This window comes from Atractosteus spatula, chromosome 13 (genome assembly GCF_055471065.1).
Source record: "Atractosteus spatula isolate fAtrSpa1 chromosome 13, fAtrSpa1.hap1, whole genome shotgun sequence".
Lineage (NCBI taxonomy): Eukaryota > Metazoa > Chordata > Actinopteri > Semionotiformes > Lepisosteidae > Atractosteus > Atractosteus spatula.
Window position 1 is genome coordinate 37,069,054 of NC_142718.1, and position 19,318 is coordinate 37,088,371.

The 19,318-nt window shown below is 47.1% G+C and overlaps 3 protein-coding genes across 3 annotated transcripts; all 3 read left to right on the forward strand.

Annotated features, from left to right (window-relative positions):
- The first annotated feature begins 319 nt into the window (after window positions 1–319).
- Window positions 320–7,717, forward strand: sgo2 (shugoshin 2). Its single transcript, XM_088930629.1, has 9 exons — window positions 320–429; window positions 1,886–2,025; window positions 2,384–2,559; window positions 3,157–3,234; window positions 3,627–3,703; window positions 3,827–3,993; window positions 5,181–6,830; window positions 7,005–7,119; window positions 7,470–7,717. Exons 2-9 carry the CDS (start codon window positions 1,899–1,901, stop codon window positions 7,591–7,593), a joined length of 2,514 nt encoding a protein of 837 aa, XP_088786755.1. The 5' UTR covers window positions 320–429; window positions 1,886–1,898; the 3' UTR covers window positions 7,594–7,717.
- A 2,462-nt stretch (window positions 7,718–10,179) lies between these two features.
- Window positions 10,180–16,422, forward strand: c9h2orf80 (chromosome 9 C2orf80 homolog). The gene is made up of 8 exons (XM_088930002.1): window positions 10,180–10,220; window positions 10,671–10,752; window positions 12,509–12,591; window positions 13,301–13,388; window positions 14,042–14,119; window positions 14,208–14,295; window positions 14,915–15,024; window positions 15,755–16,422. The coding sequence occupies exons 1-8, from the start codon at window positions 10,180–10,182 to the stop codon at window positions 15,836–15,838; spliced, it is 654 nt and encodes a 217-aa protein (XP_088786128.1). The 3' UTR covers window positions 15,839–16,422.
- A 509-nt stretch (window positions 16,423–16,931) lies between these two features.
- On the forward strand, window positions 16,932–19,014 carry LOC148822323 (gamma-crystallin M2-like). The gene is made up of 3 exons (XM_088930610.1): window positions 16,932–16,955; window positions 17,608–17,850; window positions 18,665–19,014. The coding sequence occupies exons 1-3, from the start codon at window positions 16,947–16,949 to the stop codon at window positions 18,938–18,940; spliced, it is 528 nt and encodes a 175-aa protein (XP_088786736.1). The 5' UTR covers window positions 16,932–16,946; the 3' UTR covers window positions 18,941–19,014.
- The last annotated feature ends 304 nt before the right edge of the window (window positions 19,015–19,318 follow it).

Genomic DNA, 19,318 nt, shown 5'->3' on the forward strand with positions numbered 1-19,318 from the left:
TTTAAGAGATCGTTTCCAATTAAGGAATATTTGATCTGTATTCCACGCCATTATAGGTCAGACCAGACACTTTTTTTGGTACGACATTGGGAACATTGGCATTATTATTACAACTCATTAAAAATGAGAAAAATACATACAGAAAATAATTTCTGAATGGGATTTCTCTGGAGGCGCTGATATGAATACATCACCCCTACCAAGTTAATCCGCGTCGGTAATAAAGACGCCTTCCAGTAGGTGGCAGCCGGTCGCAGCGCGTCCGGTGCGGAGGCGGTTTGTGATTGGCCGTTGGCTTTCGGCAGGGAGGCGGGACTTCACTTTTGAACCGGCTGGTGGGTGGTCGTTTGGTTTGCGCGTTGTTTGGATTTGAAGTGAGGACGTTTTAAATAAAAATATCATCTTTACCGTGGTGATCGTCTCGCCATAGTAAGTAAGACAGACTTTGCCACATGTCTGGGATAACGTGTAAGCGTATAGCAAAGCTTCAAGCTAGGTGTAGTAGCTTATGGTGATAATTTCCAACGGAGATGCGATATGTTCAAACATTTGAATTTCATAGGCAGTGACGCTATAAGGCACATTTTTCACTGTCGTCCCTAGCTCTCTTTTTAATGATTAGTCAAATAATATTAGTGTACACCGGACATTTTCAGGATAATACAGCATCTGTGCAAAATGCTTTTAAATGATTCCACCCTTGCGGCTTTTTGTATTTGAAACAAACGATGATGCCTTGCTTGTATCTTTATTGATTAGCGATTAACTACAGAGGACTAATGTTGTAGAAAGTAGTAGTAATATTGTGCCGATACGATGAATTGCCAGAGCAGCATATAATTATCTAAAAGTTTAAGACGCGCGTTTTTCATCGAGATTAATGTCCATAAAAAAGTCCTTACATGACAATTACATCTCAGTAATTGGGGGGCTGTTAACTGGCCTTGAGCTTCTCAGGAAAGCTGGGCCGCACATCGGCACAAGAATAACGAATCAAAAAGCGCTGTCGTGTAAAAAAACAGTAATGCTGCTCTCATTCATGTCATCTTGTTGAAGTCAAAACCTTGTGTGCTTCCAAGAGACTGCTGTGTTAGATCCTGGAATCAGTTCGCGACTAACTGCCACAAGAGCTCTTCGAGCAGAATGGCCTCCTCTTGACTAAAACCATTTTTCTGGAATAGATATGACTGTTTATTGGACATTGGGGATCTGTTAGGCTGCTGAGGAAATTTCAGCACTTCACTTAATGTTTAATTTTGTTTTTTATGTCATTGTTAAATGAGAGGATACCTGTTGGATGTGATGGCTGAATGCTACCTGTAGGTATACTGGGACAGATACCTACAGTGTGTGTGTCACTTCTCTCAGGCCAGGAATACTGGGACAGATACCTACAGTGTGTGTGTCACTTCTCTCAGGCCAGGAATACTGGGACAGATAACTACTGTGTGTGTGTCACTTCTCTCAAGCCAGGGATACTGGGACAGATAACTACTGTGTGTGTGTCACTTCTCTCAGGCCAGGGATACTGGGACAGATACCTACTGTGTGTGTGTCACTTCTCTCAGGCCAGGGATACTGGGATAGATACCTACTGTGTGTGTGTCACTTCTCTCAGGCAGGGAATACTGGGACAGATAACTACTGTGTGTGTGTCACTTCTCTCAGGCAGGGAATACTGGGACAGATAACTACTGTGTGTGTGTCACTTCTCTCAGGCAGGGAATACTGGGACAGATAACTACTGTGTGTGTGTCACTTCTCTCAAGCCAGGGATACTGGGACAGATACCTACTGTGTGTGTGTCACTTCTCTCAAGCCGGGAATACTGGGACAGGTACACTACTGTGTACATGTGCTTCTTCTGCTCTTTTTCTGTCTCCAGGCCTCCCCTGACCATGGTGTCTCCAAGCTACTCTGCCATTGCTGACATCCGGGAGATCATGGCTGGCAAGAAGCAAGGGCCTCTGAAAGCAGCCAAGCTGAACTTGTCGCTGGCTTCCAAGATAAAGTCCAAAAACATCAGTATGTAGAGCAGCACCTTCGCTGTGGGGGGAGGCGAGAATATGTAACACCCTTTAACTGTCGTGCTTTCACAACTAAAGTGCCTTCACAAGTTTGTGGGTGTTGTTTTGCAGGAAAAGGTCCATTTGTCTATTTCTGTCTGGCGTGCATTGTAGTTCTTGACCTAATGCGCGTTGCATGCTCTGCTTAAAATTGGTCCTTTTCGCTAGTGATGCTAAAAGCTGCTGCTCCCAATACAAATTATCTTGGGTACGGCTGCTTCGACGCCACCTGCCCTTCATAATTGTGCACCCCACATCCCTAACTTGCAATTGTCTTTTTTTTTCTTTGCTCCTCACTCCACTCGTTTCCTTCTCAGACAATTCTTCCATCTTTAAGATCTCCCTGAAGAACAACAACAAGGCCCTGGCCCTGGCTCTCACGGCCGCGAAGGAGAAGTACCGGGCGCTGGAGATGGTGACGGTCCGGCTGCAGAGGGAGGTGGATAAGCTGTTTTTCGAGAACGCGTCCTATCGGCACAAGCAAAACCAGCTGGTGGGTCGGAGGCAAGGGTCTCGCGCTCTGCTGGAGCGGTTCAAGAGCCTTGCTACAAAACGATGGCTCAGAGCACGCAGTAGTTTCTTCTTTTGTTATTGGGGTGTATTAATAGCCTTATTCTTCCCTTCTGTTGTCGTGTTAATACAGTATATCCAGATAAGGCATTGCCAGTAAGAACTTGTTGAATCAAGACTCCAAACTTAACTGTGGAGAATGCAGGACAGGCAATTCAGCCCACTGAGCTTGCTTGGTTGCTTGTGGTTAAGTGATCCCAGAGAATCTCTCATCTTGCCATTACTAGAAAGAAGCCAGGGTACAAATAACTATTATGTTTAATAACATACTGCTGTGGTATAGTTAATAAGCTGCTGAACTACAATTCTAGCGTGGGGGGAGCGTGCAGCAAGCTACCCTGCCATGTTGTTGAAGCCGATAACCTGGTTTCTTTCAAGAATCAGCTGGATGAGGTCCAGGGGTCAATTATCTGCTTGGTCCCAGGTGGTCTGGAATGGCCACATGGCCTCTCGCTTGTAACTGTTCTTGTGCTCATGCATGAAGCAAGCTCTCCCTCACTGTTTCTTTATCTTTCTGCAGCTGTCACTCCTGAGGAACCTGCTGGAAAGTACTTATAGCACAATGGCTACGGCCGCAGACCTGTGCTCTAATGCAGATGTAAGGGCCTCTTTATTTGAATGAATCTTCTACCTGCAGAAGATCTTTCTCAGGGGCTGCATTGTTTAAGCATGCAGTATATCCCAAGGGTTTTGTCAAGTTTTATGTTGGACGTTGAACGGATATGCCATGTGTTTTGTTTCAGCAGTGTTTTTAGTTTTTTGGGTTGGGAAAAGCATTCTAATCCCAATTTCTGTAGTATTAAATTCCAGTCCAATCCAAGTTTTTTTTTCTGCTGTTCCTTAATAGTGCTTTACACATTTGAATGCTCAAAGCCATCTCAAAAACGGTTCCAACAACGCACTATGAAATCAGTAGCAAAGTCTTTCAGTGCTTTTTGGAGAACGGAGCTTTCAGTGGGAATAACCAGCAGTGTTTTCTGTCCATTTAAGGACTCCTCTGATCTTCACGCCCTCAGAAGTGAGTGTTTCTCCACCAACACTGCTGGGACCCGAGCACCATCTCTGGCGTATTTATGATTTTTTTTCTTCTGTGTTAAGGAAATTTTCAAATTTAAAAGAAGTGTGACAAAGGAACACTTTTTTTCCGGCCAACAGCATCATTAACGTAGAGGTTTTGTGTTCAGTGCTAGGATGCTGACAGGAGCTTCCTGCTCCGTAGGCGGTAGCAAAGCTTCTTCCGAAGTCCAATCTGACCCGGTTCAACAGCATCTGAAACCGGGCCACAGAACTGACTTGGGAAACACCTCCGAGCCTGAGCAAGAAAAGGCTTCACTGCCTGAACAAAGACATTCCAAAGGTATCATCTGGGTATCATGCTTTTGTCTTTTATCTGTCATACGTTCAGGGCAGCTTTGAATCTATACCTTAATACTTCACTATGTTAACCTTTACAGTGCTGATATCCGATATGATCGTGTCATGGGTATGGCGAGGGGCAAGTAGACAAGTTTCTACACTGAGAATTAAGAGAGAAAAAACACTTTGGCTTAATGTTGTTCATTTAAAACATTGTCACAGCTCCCCACTCGAGCCTCTTTTAATTCGCAGAGGTGAATTAAAAAGTCTGGTGTCCGTGTTACTGTTATGCACACATTTAAAAACAGTGAAAACATTGAAGTTAAAAGAGAGGAGGCCAATAAGCCCATTAAACCCATGTGGTAATCAGTAGTTAATTGATTTGAGGATCTCATCCATTACTTGAAAGAAGCCAGGGTACAGAATTCAGAATTCTGATCCTTACCCTACCTGGGGTGTCCACTGAGCATTTCCACGAACTCTATCTGAAGTTCTCTGGGCATAGGATTTTGACATGTTCCCCAAACCAAAAGGAATGGGTGGGAAACAATCATGTGTTTTTAACTACATGGCTGTGTAGCTTGTTCCAGACTCCCACCACCCTTTGGGTGAAGTAGTACCTCTTGTGCTGAGTTTGAAACGCTCTTCCACTTCTAGTGCAGTTGTAAGCTTAAGGGGGAACTGCAGTCCCAACTTCTCGGAACGGTTAGTAAATCTTGGTAACAGAAAAAAATGACGGTTTTGCAACATTTTACGAATTTGACATCAGCTGTAAAATTGTGAACTTTGTGAAAGCACTGTATGGTTGCCATGGTTTCACAGGCAGACGAGAAACCGCTGGTCTCGCCATGGGTGAGGGCGAGAGGTTGTATGAGTTGTGAAGTGAAAGCAGCCCTTTCTGCTCGCTAGTCTCTGTAAGCAAATAAGAAACATGGTCTCCTAGCAACATTAATTATTATGAGTGTATTTTAGTTGGTTGGCTTTTTTTTGCAGTACTAAAAACTATTTAAAAAAACATGTCGCCTTGTATGTGTTGGTTTCTTGAAAATAATTACCATAAAGCATAAAGCTGGTATGCTATGGTATGCTATCCTATTCTATGCTATGGTAAGCTATTCTTTGGTGATTCGTTATAATCCTGAAATGAGTTGCAGTACACTTTTACAGTGCTCTGGTCTTTTCTTGCAGGGAGCTCTTGTTACCCTGACCCCGAAGCAGCACCAGCCCGTCCGTGCCCAGCGAGCGAGCGTCCCTCTCGAGGCCCCAGTGAGGTAGAAGTCAAGATGAAGAAATGGACAGACTTGTACACCGATGCTGAAGAGGTGCCCACCCAGGATAAGCCTGGCTGTCTCCCCGTCGGCGAGCCGGCGGGCCGCGGTACACGTGCCGAGTCCACGGCCGAGCCTCTCCCAGACGCCCCCCCGCCGCCCGGGGAGCCCCCCAGGCAGGAGTCCGCCGCCTTCGAAACGGAGATGGAGTTGACCTTCAGCGAGGCGTCCACCACCATCGTCACGGTGGAGAGCATCCCCAAAAGAGCGGCGAAGAAGAGGAGCGAGGCGGGTCCGAGGAAGAAGGAGCAAGCGGCAGGCGCTCTGAGGTGTGCGAAAGCCCCGGCGCCACCGGAGAAGAAGAAGAGGAAGAGGGTGACTGCTCACGGCAAGGACACGGGTCCAGGAGTCGCAGACGGGCAGATTGAGCCACACGGCCCTGGTTTAAGAGAGGACCGGTCGCCTACTCCCAAGCAGCAGCAGGACGACGACGACGACTGCAGCAGGAGAACGTTTTTCACCTTCCGCAACCTTAAGGACCGCAGGGATACGAGAAACATTTCAAACCAACCTCCCCAGAACGTTTCGCTGGGCAGCGGGGGTTTAGGCTGCGTGGAGGCTGACGCTTCTGGGCCGGAAAATCCAAGGAGAACGTTTGTGATCTCTCACAATGAAAATGCCCGAAATCCCAGAGATCATGGGAGGAAGTGGGCTGGTCACGGCCAACCAGGCATCCCAGCACCACCAGATGAGTGTGACACAGTGCTTGACTGTCAGGCTGCAGGCACAGCTTTGCGCGATGTTAGTGGTGTGGAAAATGCTGGGGGAAGGAAGGCTGAAGCAGACTCTTTGTTATCTGTGGCTGACTCTGTAGACAGTAGGCGGACGTACGTAATTGCTGGTCCTTGCAGCGTGACTGGAGTTCAGAACTCTGAAAGCAAAGACAAAAAGAAAATGCACAAAAAATTGCCTAAAGTGAAAAGTGAAGAAGGAGATGTTTTAAGCATGAACAAGGTCTCCACAAGTCAGAACACAGATTCTGCAGCGAACAGACTAACCTTTGTTGTCACTCATAGAGAAATGCTTGTTCCTGATGTTGTTAACCACAGAAGAACGAAAGTGCTCTTCGTGACAACAGACACCGAGTCCGTAGACTCTGAAAGAAATCACAAATCCCCCAGCTATGATCCTCTGTTGTCTGAAGATGGCAATGAAAAATCCACAGCTACAATGAAGTCAGAAACTAGCAAAAAAGCCCAGAATAATCAAGCCAGGAATCAGTCGAGTAAAAAGAAATCCCAGAGTGGGAAACGGAAAGCACCTGTTCCTGAGCACCCGGAGGACATATCCGAGCCTCAGTGGGGGCCTGTGCTGGAACAGTCCGCTGTCCTGAATGACCTGAGGAAGCTGGTCACAGAAGAGAGACCTCCCTGGGAGCTCTTTCCTGCCTCCCCAGAGAGCTGTTTCTCCAGTCCTCCCAGACAGCAGGGGGCGCTGTCTCGTGAGGAGTCACCGTCACAGCCCTCCGTTCAACAGGCCCCGCCCCCGAGAACAGCAGACAGTTTGCCAGGTATGCGCAAATGACAAGTGATGCATAAGTGACAGCTGTTTCCTCAGTGCTAAATTCTGACTGGGCAGAGGCCTTGTTAATTTGTTTTCATTCTGCCCTCACTCATATATTTGATGACATTCCTTCATGAGGCCGTTTCACATCTGCTTTGTTGAACTGTACCTCCCGCTGTAGATGGAAGAGTGCTGAAGTGTTTGATGAACACCAACCACTGCTCCGGTGAAGAGTCGGGGAGGAAGAGGAGATGTGCCTCTGCTGCTGTCTGCTACGCAGATCCACCCATCAACTGGTAAGGCCTGTGCCTGGAGGGCCGCCCTGCTGGCCAGTTGTAGAGGCACCCCAGCCTCGGTTCTCATCCTAACCTTGTACAGCACCGCTACTGGGGTAAAAACAAACTGCTCATCCTGCAAAATAGAAACAAACTATTTCCACTGCTCTTAGGGATTCAGACTCATGGGTTAATTTTTTTGTTTTCAACTTAGAATGGCTAATTACAGTTACTGTTTCAGCTAAAATTCAACTCTCTGTCAGAGACAAATAGGGTATATGGGAGCAAAGCTGCTATGAAAATGTCTCTCGGGTCCGTCTTGATATCCATTGTCTGCTGGTGTGTTCTTTCACTCTTGTGCTTTGTTGCAGTAAATTGAGACGCGGAGACAAGCACACAGACACCAGGTTCCTCAGCTCGCCCATTTACAAAAGGGGCAAGAAGCACTGCAAGAGAGAGGAAATGAAGGCACGGGTGAAGATCGAAGGAGTTTGATTCCAGGAGCTGTTGAATATTTAGTTTATTCTTATTTTGTTTTTGAGTGCCTGTTTGAATTACGTTTTAGTGTTCTGTCACAATTGCTTTAAATACCATTTTTTGCAATAAAATATGACTTTTATCTTTTGCATTTCTGCTGTTTGGTCTGGGATTTAGAATCCTGTGAGGTGGTGCTGACTTGTGATGAATGAATGCTGTGTCCCCTTCACACAGACACCTTTTATTACAGGTAATGTTAGGGACAGTAATATCTGCGCAGCTTTGTTTCAGACCCTTAGTGTCACTATGCAGATGGTCAGTAAATGTACCAGATAAAAGCATTCTGAAGCTAAAATGTGCTTGATTGTATCTGCCTTTTCTTAGATCGGTAAGAAGAAGCCTTAAAGCAGAGCTTATATTAAATTGATTGGGAGAATGGGGGGAAAGTTTCTGAAACGTCACTACATGTCACAGCATCTTGTAGGCTCTTTATTTAAAGGCATTAAGTTTTTCCTGAAGAAAGCTGGTGCGCTATGCAGGTTTAAGTGCACACTCATCAGGTGGCATGGGGAGAGGGGAGGCAGATTAAGTGTATTTAGAGTGAGCCACAGAACTGGAAAGCTGCACAGAGGGGAGGAGGTGGATAGAATTTCACAAGTGTTTTCATTCCAAGACCATGCGGCTGAGCTGATGGCCAATCCGATAGCTCTGCCAAGTGTGAGGCATTTTTCCACATGGTCACTAGGCAACCTCTTCCTGCGCAAGACAAGCGACCTGCCTCCTTTGTTGTCCCCAGTTAGTGTAATTAGCTGCAGGCAGTAGCTCGAGCTGCCAGTTAATTTTTCAGTGTTACCTGTTCACCTGCGAAACCTGATGCTGGGGGGTGCTCGCGGGGGTGGGGGTGGCGATGCCGTGCTGCCTGCCTGCCTGCCTCTGTGGTGCCAGCGGTTCCTTAGCAACGCAGCTGCTGCTCTGCGGGAGAGCGAGTGCCGTGCCTGTGGCCCACAGCCTGGAGGATAGCAGCCCCGAGCCCTCATTCTCTTCGTCTCTAACAGGTAAGTTAAAGAACGACCAATCCTTTTGATTCATCTCGGATAAAGGGGGCGAGTGCAGCACATGCGCTGTGATTGTGTTTGTAAAGGTGGGGGGGGGGTTTGGAGGCTGTTCGGATGGGTTGGTTGTGTTCACCCAGTCCACCTTTGGCAGTTGCCTTTCCAGCAACCCCATTGATTCTATCATCGGAAGTAGCGACTTGTCATTCTAAAATAGCCACCTAGGAACTTGCGGATCCGGCCCTTGTTTTAAAGTTGGATGTTTTAAATAGAAATGGGTCCTGAAAGGACACCTCCCCTGGGCCCAGCGGGACTGTCATGGCGGGCTTGATGTCTCTAGCGCCCTGCGGCTCTGCTCCTGGAAGTCTTTTCCCCGGGAAATGCAGGACAGGCGCTAGCACGCTGCGAGGTGTAGTCTAGCTCCTGTTATCTCTCTGTTAATGGCACGCAGCAGTCTCTGGGGTGTCGGCTGTGCTTACCCGGGTGCTGGGCTCAGCTCGGTCCCTGTCTATCGGGTCCAGTGTTCAGGACCTGCACAGGATGGGGGGGAGCCCCGCTGCAGCAGCCCACACTCACTAGGGCTGCTGCCATGATGTCATGGCATTCCTAGTCTCCCTGGAGAGGGATATACAGTTCAGCAGAGTTCTCTTTATAACAGGAGCACATGTGTTAAAGGCATCCAAAGGACAAGTGCTTTCCCAAACACACGAACCCTTCATGTCACTTCGGTATATAGTAAATGTGGTTTCGTAGTTTTTGGAGATGAGAAATTGATGTGTAATGATATTCACAGACAGTGTACTGTATATCTGCAATTACATTGTCTTACACCATGAGGTGTAAGTGTGAACAAGTATGTGTGAAAGATAACGGGTCTGGACGAAAGGCCTGCGTTTCACACGCAATTTTAATGTGGCCAGCGTATATGGCTCCGTGGCTAAGGATCTGCGCCTGTGGCTAGAAGGTTGCCGGTTCAAATCCCCCAGCCGGCAGAGGAATCCTACTCCATTGGGCCCCTGAGCAAGGCCCTTAACCCCAACTGCTCCAGTGGCGCTGTACAATGGCTGACCCTGCGCTCTGATCCCCAGCTTCTCTCCCCACCTGTGTGTCTCATGGAGAGCAAGCTGGGGGTATGCGAAAAAATAATTCCTAATGCAAGAAATTGTAAAGGGTTAATAAAGTGATGTTGTTGTTGTTGTTGTTATATCCCCTGACTGTGATCTTCAGCGTTTGGGCAGAACCCCTTGAAGAGATCCCGTACCGGGGCTGGGACATAGATTGGTGTCCTGTGGCATCTGCAGCACCTCTCTGGGCAGAAACTCCCTTCAGAGTTTCTCTCTGAATGGCTGCAGAGCTGCAGAGTGCTAGAAACTAATTATCAGGGCTGCAGAGGGAAGCCCAGTAAAGCAAAAGAAAGTGACCTGCTGCAAGCTTCTCGTGAGCACGGGGGTGGTTGGTGTGACTTCTCTTTTGTAAGGGGGCTGCTGTCTCTTCTCGGATGTGTAAATCTTCCGTGGTCTGAGGCACGGCGCGAGATCACCGCTCTGTGAAGATGGAAAGGAGGCGCCTGAGGAGGGACATCGAGGCCCTGCTGTGAGTGCGCCCAATGCGTGTTAACCTGCGGTTTGGTCTTCTGCTTTTTTTGGTTTCAAAACCCTTTAGTGTTCGTTTTTTTGTTCTATCTCCAGCTATCGTAGTTATATTATGACACTGCACATCTCCCTGACTGTAAATGACAAGACTACGTCTTTCACGGAGGAGATGTCTCGTCGGTGAGCTGTGTTCGACCCTTGAGAACGGGCCGGTGGACCGTGCTGAGCAAGACAAGTCCTTTCTGTCCACACCCTCCTTTATCTTGCCAACATCTAGGACATCTCGAGATGCGGTCTCGTACCACCCCACTCTTTTCTAGGCTGTGTCCTTTCCTGTAATTTGACAGTAGGAAAACACTAAAAAAATAGACCACCAGCAGGATTTTTTTTTCCAAAAAAGTTCTGAGGCTGTTGTCCACACATGAGTTTAAGCTCCCCTTTTCCTGTGCAGGGGAGATTACATTGGTCAGAGACTCCGAGAAAATGGATTTGATCCAAAAGGAAAGAGGGTTTCCACTGTGCTGGATGACTTGGTAAGTGGAATGTCGAGAGTGATGGGACTTTGGGATCCCTCTTACCCCTGCCTGAAAGGCAGATCTCCTTCATGTTGAGCAGGATGGCCTGCTCTGTGCCTGGCGTCTGTGTGAAAGGTCGCAGGCAAGGTACTACTGGTACAGGCTGATGCCTTTCAAAACTCTGGCTTTGGTTGAACTGATGAGCAAATTAGAATCTGAAATCGTCAACAACATCCGTTTTTCCAAAATCCCGAAGTCAACCGCTGGAAAATCCTCCGACTCTTGAATGAACATCTGCTGTCAGCTGTCCTCATTGAGCTTGCTCTTGCGCGTGTGATGATTTCATCTCGCCACCTGCAAGACAGATCCTTTTCTTATTTTTGATTATTTATTTTTATTTTATTTAGTCCAGCGTTATTGTCCCCTAGGGGAAATTTGTTTTATGGCACAGTCAAACACAACACGATGACAAATAAACATCACCAAAAGGGAAGAGAATACAGTAGTGTCACAGGAGACAAGAGACAAGAGACAAGGTAGTTACTGTGCATTGTTTAAGAGTGTGACTGCAGTGGGAATGAAAGATTTCCTGAGTCCGTTGGTTTTACACCTGGGGGCAGATGGGAGAAGTGTGAATTCGCAATGGAGGGGTGAGACACACACTCCATGATGCTTTTGGCTTTCTCTGTCACCCTCTGTTTGTAAAGGATACTTAAGTTGATTTGATTATTCCCGATTATTTTGCCACTCATATTCACTAATTTACCCAGCCTATTACAATTAGTGATGTTGCCAAACCAGCAAGTGAAGCAGTATGTTAAGACACTTTCAATGAATGATTTGTAGAAAAGTGTAAGAATAGTTTTATCCACCTTAAAGTATCTGAGTTTCCTAAGAAAGAAGAGTCTCTGTTGGCCTTTTTTATAGATAGTGTCACAATATTTGTCCCATTTTAGGTTAATTGTCATTTGGGACCATTTTCCCCCTATTCCTCGTATAGGAACGTATTACCTCATACAGGTAATACGATTCCCTCAGCCACAACCTCTCAGCCGTTGCCTAAGTATGTCTGCAGGTTGATGATGATATCCGTTCTGTGTTGTCTTCTGTTTTGTTGTCATTCCCCTCTGCCCCTTTCTGTCTATCACAGCGCACGTTGGTTAAAGTCATTGGTTAAAGAGACTCTGAGGCCATTTCCCCTGTAGCATCACCTTCCAGCCTGTTTTATCTCACCTTAATTTCATACACCACATGCTCAGTTACAACATCATTTGTGATCCATTAATGCATATGCAGGTTAAGATTTTCCACTTTCTTCTCCTGGTCATCTCTTTGGTTGCACTGGCTGCCTGTTCTGGGTCATTGCCCTGCTGCATGGTGAGGTGCTGCCCAATAAATATGGAAGTGCTTTCTTCTACACATGCAGACAAAATACTTCTGTAAACGTCAGAATTCATTCTGCTGCTGCCACCATCAATATAGATGAGTGATGCAGTTCCAGAAATAGCCGTACATGTCCAGGCCATGACACAACCTCCACCATGCTTCACAGATGAGGTGGTGCTCTTTGAATCAACTGCAGTTCCTTCCTTTCTCCCTGCTTTTGGCTTTCCATCACTATGATAATGGTTTATCTTGGTCTCATCTGTCCATACAACTTTGCTCCCAAACTCTCCTGGCTCACCTTTATACATTCAGGCCAATCCTGAAGGCTGGTGGAGAACATTTGCCCAGATCGTCTGGTGTACAGGAACTGTGCGCTTGCTTTTTTCAGGCTCATTATGACCTGGCCATTGCAGTCGCTCTTCATTGGCTGAATGAAGACGAAGGAGGAGACGGTGTTGAAAAAGACACAAGGTGAGTCTGTGGAGGTGTGGGGTACATCTTGCAAAGGCAACAGTTGTAGAGTTCCAATCGAAAGTTATTAATGGCCTGATATTGTTCATTCTTCTTCATTCTGATCCTCGGGTTCACTAATATCTGAACATCCTGAAGCAGATCACTGCGTCTTGTTATAATCTGTACTACAGGCAATGATGGTGATGAAGTGAGATGGCGGAACAGTGTGTCCCCTTTGTAAGAAAGCTGCACAGTATATCCATGTATGGTGCATGTTCCTTAGTGTATCAGCAATTATACACATCCTTCAATGATGCTACTGTGTGACTTTTGGAGTAAGACAGCAGAGAGTTCCTACCAGGCAGAGACATTGTGGCGAGGGGAAACTTTGCAGAACATGTACGTGCAAGACCAAAGCTCTCTGAAATGCAATTGCAAGGAATATGGCAGAAACGTCAATTTATTAGTTTGTGTGTTTCTTCATTATTTCCACATCCCTTCCATATCACTCATGAATCATTAACGCTCCAGAACCAGCCTTGAACTGTCTCTTACTGGTTCCTGTTTGGTACTGTAACTGGCTGCGGATATGTCCCATCCTGCTCTTGTCCACGAGATCGGGTGCCAGGGATCAGGCCTGTGGTCTCTGTGTTTCTCCTTGTGTGTTAAGATGAGCAGGCTGTGGGAGGGCTCTACCCTGCAGAACATGCCTCCCTTTGTATTCTAGATGCAAGGAATACCCCCGACCTGGCAGATACCCCAACAGGCTGGAGCGTGAGGCCATGATCCTGTCCTCCTTTGCTGGGACAGTCCTGGTGAGTGTGAGACGTGTCAGTTTTTTTGTGCATGCACAGCAAGCCCTAAATGAGAACTACCACGTGGAAGAGCAGTTTTTGTACGAGCCAGAAATAAGAAAATGTGATGATCCCATCATATCTCAGGAGGTCAGCATGACTGAGCCAAGTGGCATGATGGGACATCACATCAAATTCAGGTCAATCTTGTTTGTTTACCACTAGGTGACACTCTTTGTTCTGTACCAGAATATCCAGACCAGCATCCCTATATAGTGACACTGTGCTGCAGGAGGTGCTGTCCTTTGGAAGAGTTATTAAACCTCACTACTTGATCAATAAAAATCCCATGGCACTCTTTGGAGACAAGGGATGTTAGCCCTGTTGTCCTGGCTAAATTCTGCTCTGGGCTTGAATGATCTGGCTACTCTGGCAATATTTAGAAAAGGTGAAATGTCTGTTGAAAGGAGACATGAAGCAGAAGACTGCAAAGGAAACTGAAAGTAGACATTTTTATCAAGTAAGAAGACTCACCTCTTCAAGCAGAACATCAAATGTACTGCAATTTGTTCGCACTGAGATAGAAGACGGATGCTGTGCTGGTGCTGCCCTCTCAGACCTGATCTGTCATGCTTGACTCTTCTTCAGTTGTGTTGCTGGTTTTCTTTTTACAGAACAGACTCCCAGTGGAAGATGTGCTTTGCCTCTACAGGTGTAAGCCCTCCACGACGTACGCTCAGAGGAGCAGCCAGGTGAGGAGCTGGGGTGGCACGGTGGCGTGGCGGCGCCGGGCGCGGCAGTGGTTCGAGTTTGACACGCTGTTGTCTTTCGCCCTCACAGAGCCCGATCGTTCACCCCTTCACCCTCTCCTCCCACCCGTTTGCGATGCTCACTGCGTACGAGGCTGTGGAGCGCGCCAAGAAGCACAGTAAGGGCCAGTGTCTGCCTTCCTCTCTTCCTGGGCTCTCTCAGTCCTCTGCGCTCCTGCGGAGTCACCGAGGAGGGGCGACCGAAAGAGAAAGAGGGGGCAAGCTTGTACACCACGACACCTCTCGAGGTTGGGGAAAGGGCAGCATGAGGAGTGAAAAGCACTATCACTGCATGTCCATCAATCCAACAGACATTTGAGTGGGAAGGTGCCCCCGGTGTGTGTTGGCTGTGAAGGAACAAGCTTAATTCCATGCGGAAAAGTCCCTGGTCTTCCTTTTATTGTACTTTCTAGTGTGCGATTAATTTATACTTTTTGCCCAATTGAAATTTAGTCACTTTGCTTGTTTCTATTTAATATTGGAAGTTCAATTTATTATCTATCATATTGTTAGCCCGATGTTTTGCTAATCTGCATTGGTATGATTTCTCGTGCTTATTGAATACATTTGTGTATGTTTAATTAGGAAAAAGGTAGCCAGACATTCCTCTCTGGTCCAAATGTCCTTCCTGCACCTGAGAGGAGCAAATTCATCCTGCACTGCAGGAACAAGCTATCTGAGAACTGAGGGGTGATCATGGCTGACAGTCACCATCACTGTTTTGTTTGGTTTGTCCAGCACAGAGGCTGCAGTTCTGGAAATCTGAGAAGTGCAAGCTGGGGAACCCTGCGGATCAGAACCTCCCAACACAGCCCAGCACCCCCAGCAGCACAGAGCGCTCGCTCAGTGTGAGTCTCAGACCTGTGGGACTGTGTGGGCTTGAGGGCACTGGGTTGCACTGGGGCCTGTTTATACAGGCTGTTTCAACATACCTGAAACTGCCATAGGGGCTCAATGGGGAATCGTGCTTTATAAACAGGCTTGGAGCAGAGAGATGAGATGTGGGTGTCTTGTCAGATGTGTGCTGCTGCGTGGTGCACAGTGAGCTCCACAGGGGAGAATCTGTAGGTAGAAGAAGCCAAGTGGCTCTCAGTGGCCCTGCTGGTACTGTAGGTCAGTGGGGTCTCTGCGGTCACTGTTACGGGGGAAGTTACTGGGCGACTGCATGACAGGCAGGGGATCTGAGTCACGTTCTGCTCGTGACAGCGCCAAACCTGGCCTAGCGCCTAGCTAGACAGCAGGACACGAGCACTAGTATCGGCTGCGCCTCTGAAGAACTAATGCTTCTAAGAACATTCTGCAGTGCTTAGTCAGGTCATGCTGACGTTACTATGCAAGGACACTGCACACCCTTAGCTCTGCTGGTTTTCCATAAGCTTTGCCATTTTGTGAAAAGATATTAAAATGACTGTTCCGGGTCTCTTATAGAAAATAATATTTATTCCTTAAGTCCACCCGTGATATATGAAGTGATAGTGTGCCTTGGGGGCTCACCTCTTGTGTGGGACTTTAGGGAACGCTGGTCTGTTCTGAAATCACCAGGCGCTAACAGAGACCAACGCTGTCTGTCTCCCACAGGTCTCTGGTGACTCGACAGAAGAAGCAGAAGATAGAAATGGCTCGGAGGAATCGTTTCATGCCTACAGGGACACGACCGACTAAATCATGGCTCTTATTTTAAGGCCGATGGCCATTAAGGAAGAGGAAACATCTCAAACAGTTGTTGTTTTGTGAAGGCGGTCTGGCTGTTGTTGAAGTGGACTGGGGTCAGTCCACTCCTGGACTGTCACTCTGATGGCGATGGTGGCGTGTTGACTGTAAAGTTTTCTCACTGCTGACAGGAATGTTCAGTTTTGTATTCTCTCATGCTTCCCCATATCTGTTGAATTTAATACCCTAGAGACTATATTCATGTTGAAGTGGGACAGATACATCGACTCATGTTCAAACTTCTAGAGTTAGTGTTTAACTGTGTGGTGGAGAGACTGCCGAGATGAGTTAGCTTAGCCCTACAGGCCTGTATCAGTTGCCAAACTGCTCCAGGGTCTGTTACGAACGAACGAGAGATAGAGTGATCAGCTTTGAAGAACATCAGCCAGAGCCTGAGCTGAAATACCTGTCACAGACTACATGTGGCTGTAGTGTATAAAAAGGGTTAGAAAACTCGAGCGGTCTGTGTTCTTCAGGGCTGACCCCACGCTGTGTTGCTGTGTGTATTGAGCTCAATAAAAGCTGATTTTGCACGAGGCTGTCTCCTGCTCCTCTGCTCAAGAAGTCCCGCAGCACATGTCAAGCTCATAGTTTTAATATAGCCTGACATTGCGTGTCATGTGTGTGGAAATTGATCGTCCCAAGAGTCTGCCCAGAAACAAATACTGCTTGCCTGACCTCTGTGTCTGTGTGCAGGCACAGTCTCTTTGCAGCACATCTGTATTTATTTTCTCGATTAAATGATTACCAGCTCAGAGGTGTGCCTTTTGATGACTTTATACATTTCTTTTATTGGGGATTATTGGATAAAATGTCTTTTTGGAGAGACTGAAAGGGGATGAGGGTCAGCAATGTGCCAGCTAGGACTTTTACTAATGATGAATCAGGGCTTTGCCTCTATAGAAGGGATCCAGATTTTGGCAGCATTGCTGATGTTAAAATTCCAGTCATTAAAATAACAATACGTTTGATCCAGTGAACTTTAATTGAGGTGTATAAAAACGGGCTAGGCTCAGTGCCATGAGTATCACAGAGAGAGAAAAACTTCAGCCTGGACACAATGAGTAGGGTAAGAATCTTTTAGGGTTTTTTTTTTAGTTCAAATTTCCAGTGCAAATCTAAGATCTGTATTTCCCTTGTAAGAATGGGTAGTGCAAAGACGAAGGCCATTATTCTTTACTGTGTGTTTCCGGTACCCGCATAGTGGGGCTACTGTATACAGAATGCGGTAACTATTCGCGGTCCGGGTTAAAAATCTATCCATGGGTTGTAGTGTTCATTGAGTTTTGACCGATGCCTGACTTTACAGGAAACTAAACAAAAAGTTTAACGAAATAACCGTAGTCATTTTAGTATCGAAGGGGAAAAGCTGAGAAATGTAGGGCTGAACATCTGGCTCTGAAACATGTGCGCGCTTGCCTGCACGTCGACAAATTTTAGAGAAAGAGACAAAGTGTCAATTCGGTGCATTGTATATCGAGCTCCTAATTGTCTTTTCGTAAAACTGTCCTTATGCGGTACACACATACTAGTACAATTTAAAAGCAAAAAGTGCAGATCTATTTCTTTTCAGTATGTAAAAACAATGCTAGTGAAGATTTTACGATCATGGAATGATCCTGTCTTTGCGAAAATCTGTTAACGTCGAAGCTCTCCGTGGGATTTTGCAGGAATTGGTTCTTTCACTGAGAGCTTTCTCTACCATTTTCTTTTGCCTGTAGATAATTTTCTACGAGGATAAGAACTTCGGGGGGCGCTCCTATGAGTGCAGCAGCGACTGCGCCGACATGCACTCCTACTTCAGCCGCTGCAACTCCATCCGAGTGGAGAGCGGCTGCTGGGTTCTGTACGAGCGCCCCAACTACATGGGCTACCAGTACGTCCTGACCCGGGGGGAGTATCCCGAGTACCAGCGCTGGATGGGCTTCAACGACTGCATCAGGTCCTGCCGCACCTTCACCTATGTAAGCAGACGTGTGCTTCACGCTTCCTGAGCTATAAAGAACCGGCGAGTACGCTCGGTTAATCGTCCGGGAATAAATACCGAGCGCCGAGGTTGTCGTTCTTGACTTAGCTCGTGTATGGCCGACTGACACCGGTCGTCTCTGGCTGGAAGGAATGCAGTTTTCAAGGGCACGGGATTCCTCCTATAGTAATCTCCCCTGATTTCTCTTTATCACTAAGTTTGGAAAAGCGCTTTACAAATACAAGATGTTCACTACTTTTTTTTTTTATTAATGCTGCCAAGACCTTGTTATGGGGAAGTAACTGTTGTTTTTGGCCATGCAGTGATTTTCACAACTCTCAGGATTGCTGGTCTCAGTGTCACCAGAAGCTTTGTACAGGTACTCTGCTTCAATCGTGTGGTGCGTGTGTATTTGGCCCTCAGTTGCAATGCAGATTAATGGAACAGAGATTGATAGGAATTTAAAAAAAAAAATGTTTCTGTTCCTAAACAGGTCAGAGATCTCCTTTTAACCTCCTACCTGTAAGATCTCGTAATGTTTGAATAGAAAGAAAGCTTGACGAGTTGGGCTGGGTGGAGAAGCAGCAGATGTGGGGGTACTGTGGGGGTCCCCGTCTGACAGTCTCAGAAGCACGTGATGAGTCTGTGCGCTGCGTCTGCTGGAGAAACCAGCCGGAGTTAAAAAAGACAGGCGCAGGTTAGCGACAGCGTGACCGTCCGTCACACGGAAAGACAGGTAGACCTGCCTCCCTTGGGGACTGCATCTCAGGGCTGAGCAGTGCATTTCTGCCGTGTCACCGCTTGTCTTCCAGACCAGCGGAGGGCCCTACCGCCTGAGGATCTACGAGAGGAGTGACTTCGAGGGCCAGATGATGGAGTTCACCGACGACTGCGAGTCGGTCCACGACCGCTTCCGTTTCCGTGACATCCACTCCTGCAACGTGATGGACGGCTACTGGACCTTCTACGAGCATCCCAGCTACAGAGGCAGGCAGTACTTCATGAGGCCCGGAGAGTACAGGCGGTTCAGCGACTGGGGCGCCAACTGCGCTGCCACCGGCTCTTTCCGAAGGATCACGGATTTTTAGAAGAGTTTTAAATCAGCCGCAGTCTTTAGCGGTGCTAAATAAATGCCAATAATAAAAAAAAGATTTCAAATCAACTTTCGCGTTTCCTGTGCTTATCTTACTCATCAATGAAATGAGGGGATTCCGACACTGCGCTTTTTAGAACACGCCCGATAACGCGCTGAGACGCACTTCATCTTCATATACTGTACAACATGGTTTTACGGACAGAGCAGGGAGAAGACAGATCAAACACAGTAGTTCACCTCTTATATCTGCAATCACTACAGCGTTGGAGCAGGGTAATTCTGACCAGTCAGGCAGGAAATGTGTCCGGTCGAGCAGTGTAGACGGCATCTTAACTGACAATATCGCCCCTGCAGCTGCAGCTATGGGGAC